General features: G+C 44.0%; 2 protein-coding genes across 2 annotated transcripts; both read right to left on the minus strand.

Moving 5' to 3' along the window:
- Positions 1 to 241: 241 nt before the first annotated feature.
- LOC149153332 (uncharacterized) lies at positions 242 to 742 on the minus strand. Its single transcript, XM_089443786.1, has one exon. It carries the CDS (start codon positions 740 to 742, stop codon positions 242 to 244), a length of 501 nt encoding a protein of 166 aa, XP_089299912.1.
- Positions 743 to 1,391: 649 nt separating this feature from the next.
- Positions 1,392 to 2,600, minus strand: LOC149153333 (uncharacterized). Its single transcript, XM_089443787.1, has one exon. It carries the CDS (start codon positions 2,598 to 2,600, stop codon positions 1,392 to 1,394), a length of 1,209 nt encoding a protein of 402 aa, XP_089299913.1.
- Between the last annotated feature and the right edge of the window lie 1,668 nt (positions 2,601 to 4,268).

Genomic DNA, 4,268 nt, shown 5'->3' on the forward strand with positions numbered 1-4,268 from the left:
TTTTGTGGTCTGTGATTTGCATATTTGGCTATCCAGATTGAGGCCCAAGGTTTATCAGTGTTGGAGAGCCACTGCCACCAGAGTTTGGCACACATTATTGCATTACTTTGATTGGGATCTCGCAATCCAATGCCTCCCTTTTCTTTTGGCATACAAACAGTTGTCCAGTTTACCAGGGCCCATTTACGATTGGTAGTTGTGCTCCTTTATAGGAAGTTGCGTTGAAGATCCTTTATTCTTTTTATAACCATTTTGGCACTGCAAGAATTGAAAACAGATAGAGCGGCATAGCCTGAAGCATAGCCTTTATGAGCACCACCTGGCTAGCAATGTTAAGAGTTCGATGCGTCCACAGAATTAGACGCGAATCCAGCTTCTCAATTAAGGTGCGCCAGGTGGAATGTTTGATGGCTGAGTCTATGAGGGGGGCTCCAAGATATTTTGAGGAGAGAGAGTCAATGGGGAAATCCATAATGCGAGCTATTGCCCGCTGCACCATAGGAGCTGTGTGAAAGAAGTAGATATGAGATTTGGCATTGTTAACATTGGTGCCCGAGGCTTCAATGAAGTCATTGAGAAGAGATTTGAAGAGGGAGGCTTCCTGAACCGAAGGGTATCCAAATAGCATATTATCATCAACAAATTGCTGATGGGTTATGGCTGGGGTACCATGGATGGAAAGGCCTTTGAGCTGATGGGAGGCAAGAGCAGATTTAGTATGCCTTCGTAGTCCTTCGGCCATTAAAACAAAGAGGAATGGGGAAATAGGATCGCCTTGCCGAATTCCTCTGGAGGGACTGAAGGGTTTTGAGGGAATGCCATTTACAAGTATGGAGAAGAAGGAGGAAGATATGAGACTCATCATCCACCGCACCCACATGGGTGAGAAACCATAAGCATTTAACATTTTTTTCATATAAGTCCAACTTAGTTTATCAAATGCTTTTGAGAGATCGAGCTTCAGTAGCATACCTGCCTGTTTGTGATGCTTGAGGGTATGGATAACTTCATGCATGAGGATGATTCCATCGAGGATCTGCCGCCCTTCTACATAGCCGGACTGTTCCAGATATAACTTTATAAATAACGTTGCATAGTGCTATTGGGCGGAATTTGTTCGGTGTGTTAGATATCTCCTCCTTTGGGATGAGAGCGATGAAGGTTGCGTTGAGGGCAGGTAAGAGCCAGTGCAGTGCTCTGGATTCCTCCACAACTTGCCAAACCTCATCTTTTAACATCTCACAGAACTTGTGATAGAAGGTGGTTGAAAAACCATCAGGTCCCGGGGCTTTGCCCTCTTTGAGATGGTGCATGGCTATGTCCACCTCCTGAGGGAGAATGGGGTGAAGGAGGAGCTCATTATGTTCCTCAGTGATAATTTTTGGAATCTTTCAAATGATTTTTTCGATGGCTGGATTTCTGTTTGCCTTAGGCTCACTGAGCACCTGTTGGAAATGTTGAAGAAATTCCTCCTCAATTTCTTCATGCTTTTCCACTCTTGTCCCTTCCTGATTCTGAATGAAGGAAATGTTGTTGTGCATTCGTCTTTGGATAGTAGTTCTATGGAAGAATTTAGTGTTCCTTTCCCCCTCTTTTAACCATCTTATCCTGGATTTTTTCCTCCATAGAATTTCCTCCTGCTTTCTCCTCTCCTCCAATTGAGTATTTATGCGTTGCTCCTGTTCTAAGGTCCAGTTGGTGTGTCCCTTGTCTATGATTTGTTGCTGAAGATCTGCCATTTCCTTGTTTAGAATTTGTTGTTCCTTGAAGATGTTTCCAAATGTCTCTTGGTTCCATTTCTTAATTTGGATTTTTAGATATTTGAGTTTCTGTTGAAATTGGAACATTTTAGATCCTTCCGGTGGGCAGAAGTTACTCCACGCTGTTTTGACGAAGTCCTTGAAAGCAGGATGTGTGAGCCAACACTCTTCGAAGCGAAAGGGTCGCTTGATAGTGTTGCCTGGCCTTTGCCATTGGAGAGATATGGGCCAATGGTCAGATCCTGAGTAAGGGAGAATGGCGGTTGCTATATCCCCGCCTAGATGAACCGAATTATCGGAGATGAGGAATCTATCTAGCTTTGAGGTGATTTGATACTTTCCAGCTCTGCGATTGCTCCACGTATGTATGCCGTTGTAGAATTGCAAGTCGATGAGTGAGTTGTTTTGTATAAAGTTTTTGAAGTAGACATTTTCCTGATCCAGCCTGATTCGCCCACCCTGTTTTTCCTCCAGCTTGGTGATCATATTGAAATCCCCTCCAATGATCCAAAGAGGATGTGTTCTACTTAAGCTAAGAGCTTCTATTGTATTGAGTAAGGCTATTTTGTTTCCAGCTTCCTGTGGGAAGTAGACATTAGTAAGGTTGCCGTGAATATTAGTACCTATGATGTGGAAGGTAGCCTGTATTATATTGTGGGAGGCATGAAAGTCCTGGAGAGCGATCATCTGTGGGTTCCATACTATAGCTAATCCTCTTGATGCTCCTTCTGTGTCTACTGCTACTGATTGGCATCCTGGCCAAGCTCTGGAGAGGATGCTTCCTAGCGTATTGCTATTGCATTTAGTTTCTTGAAGAAAACACATTTGCGGTTTCTCCATCTTTATCATGTTTTTTAGAGTTCTGAGTTTCCCTGGGCTATTGAGCCCCCTTAAATTCCATGATGTGAGTTTCATGATTCACTATTAATGAAGGGTTTGTAGTACTTCGTCAATTTGGCATACTTGCCTGAATCCACTAAGATCTTTCCTACTTCAATTGTTTGCTGGAGATCTGTTCTTCTTCCTCTCTTTTGGAAATCTCTTGGGGGGAGGCTTCCATCCCAGGTACTACTTGGTTGGATGCCTAGTTGCTTCTGCTGATATACCTTCGATAGAACTATTTCCAGCTTGTTGAGTTGCAATTTTGGGATTTGATCATAGCTTTTATTTTTGCATGCTTGCTCGAGCTCTAGTAAGTCCAGCCCTTCCATGTCGAAATTTTCAGGATCTTCATCCATGATTTCCGGTTGGCTTTTCTCTCTAGTTGTTTCTGCGAGGGAAATGACATGGTTCAAGGTTCCATCTACTTCGATTTCAATCTCTTTTCCTGTATTGTCATTTTGGTTATCCATGAGGGGGGCCTTTTTGTCCTTTGGGTTACTAGAAACAGGGGTAGAGCTGGAAGGATTGTTGATGTCGGGGGTGGATAGCAGTGTCGCATTTGGCTTTGAGCTTGAGGGTTGTTCTTCTGAGGTATGAGCCAGAATCTGAAAACTATTACTCGTGGGAGGAGTGGAAGCAGAGTTTTGATGTAGTTTCTTCCCAGGTGCAGGCTTTTTGTGAGCTCGTTTTCGGTTATAAACTTTGGTAAAGCCTTCTTGGGCTGACTTATCAGAGGGGTCAGAGGGGCTAGATGTAGGGGCTATGACATTTAGCGGACAATCCCTAAAAAGATGCCCATGAGCATGGCACTTGCGACATCTAAACGGAACATGTTCATAATCTAGAGGTTGGATCCATTCATAGTCGTCATGAGATAAACTTACCGTATCAGGTAGCGCCTTGTCTAGTCGCATGAAGACGCAGATGCGGGCGTATGAAGTGTATCTTCGTAGCTTTGTTTCTTCTGCTGCTTTTATGTATTCCCCCAGTCCGCTTCCAATTTTCTTGAGTATTCCTTCATTCCAGTATTCTTCGGGAAGTGAGTACATTCTGATCCAGACAGGGGCCCAGGTGAGGTCTTCCTTGTCCGGATTGAATCTTGCTATCCATTCTCTCAGGTACAAGCCTGCTGAGTTAAAGAAGTATGGGCCTTGAGTTAGGATTCTGAACTTGTCTTCTAAGCAAAAAAAGATAACAGTAAAAAAACCCTTCGGTCCCAGCTGCAGAGTGATGTCGCCTTTGGGTTTCCATTTTGCTGAGATCCAGCCGTGCAAAGCTTTTTTGGTTGGCCACATTCCTATGAACTTTCCTATGAGTGCATGATTTGTCATGTACTGTATTCTCTCATTGATTATCTGACTGGGCAGTTCTATCCTGGGTCTTTCCTCTGCTATCGGCTTGCAGGTTTTTGAAGTAACCTTGATTTGTTCCTCTGGCTTGTCTTTTCCTTCTGGGTTTGCATCCTTCTTGTCAGTCGGTATTGCTTTATCTTTCAACTTGTTCTGTTGCAATGACGTCTCGGTATTCTTGTCTGCGCGGATCGACCCAAATATTAGGGATCCTGTGTGCTCTGGCGACACATTGTTTGACTGAGGGGAGGGCTTCGAGGCCCCCCCCTGTGGAGGT

Source organism: Pinus tabuliformis, chromosome 9 (assembly GCF_031772625.1).
Source record: "Pinus tabuliformis cultivar Carrire ecotype Pingquan chromosome 9, CPIR1, whole genome shotgun sequence".
In the NCBI taxonomy this organism is placed as follows: Eukaryota; Viridiplantae; Streptophyta; class Pinopsida; order Pinales; family Pinaceae; genus Pinus; species Pinus tabuliformis.

Excerpts from the sequence above, each read along its gene's own strand:
- LOC149153332 (XM_089443786.1), bottom strand. The coding sequence starts at position 742 with ATGGCCGAAGGACTACGAAGGCATACTAAATCTGCTCTTGCCTCCCAT.
- LOC149153333 (XM_089443787.1), bottom strand. The coding sequence starts at position 2,600 with ATGGAGAAACCGCAAATGTGTTTTCTTCAAGAAACTAAATGCAATAGC.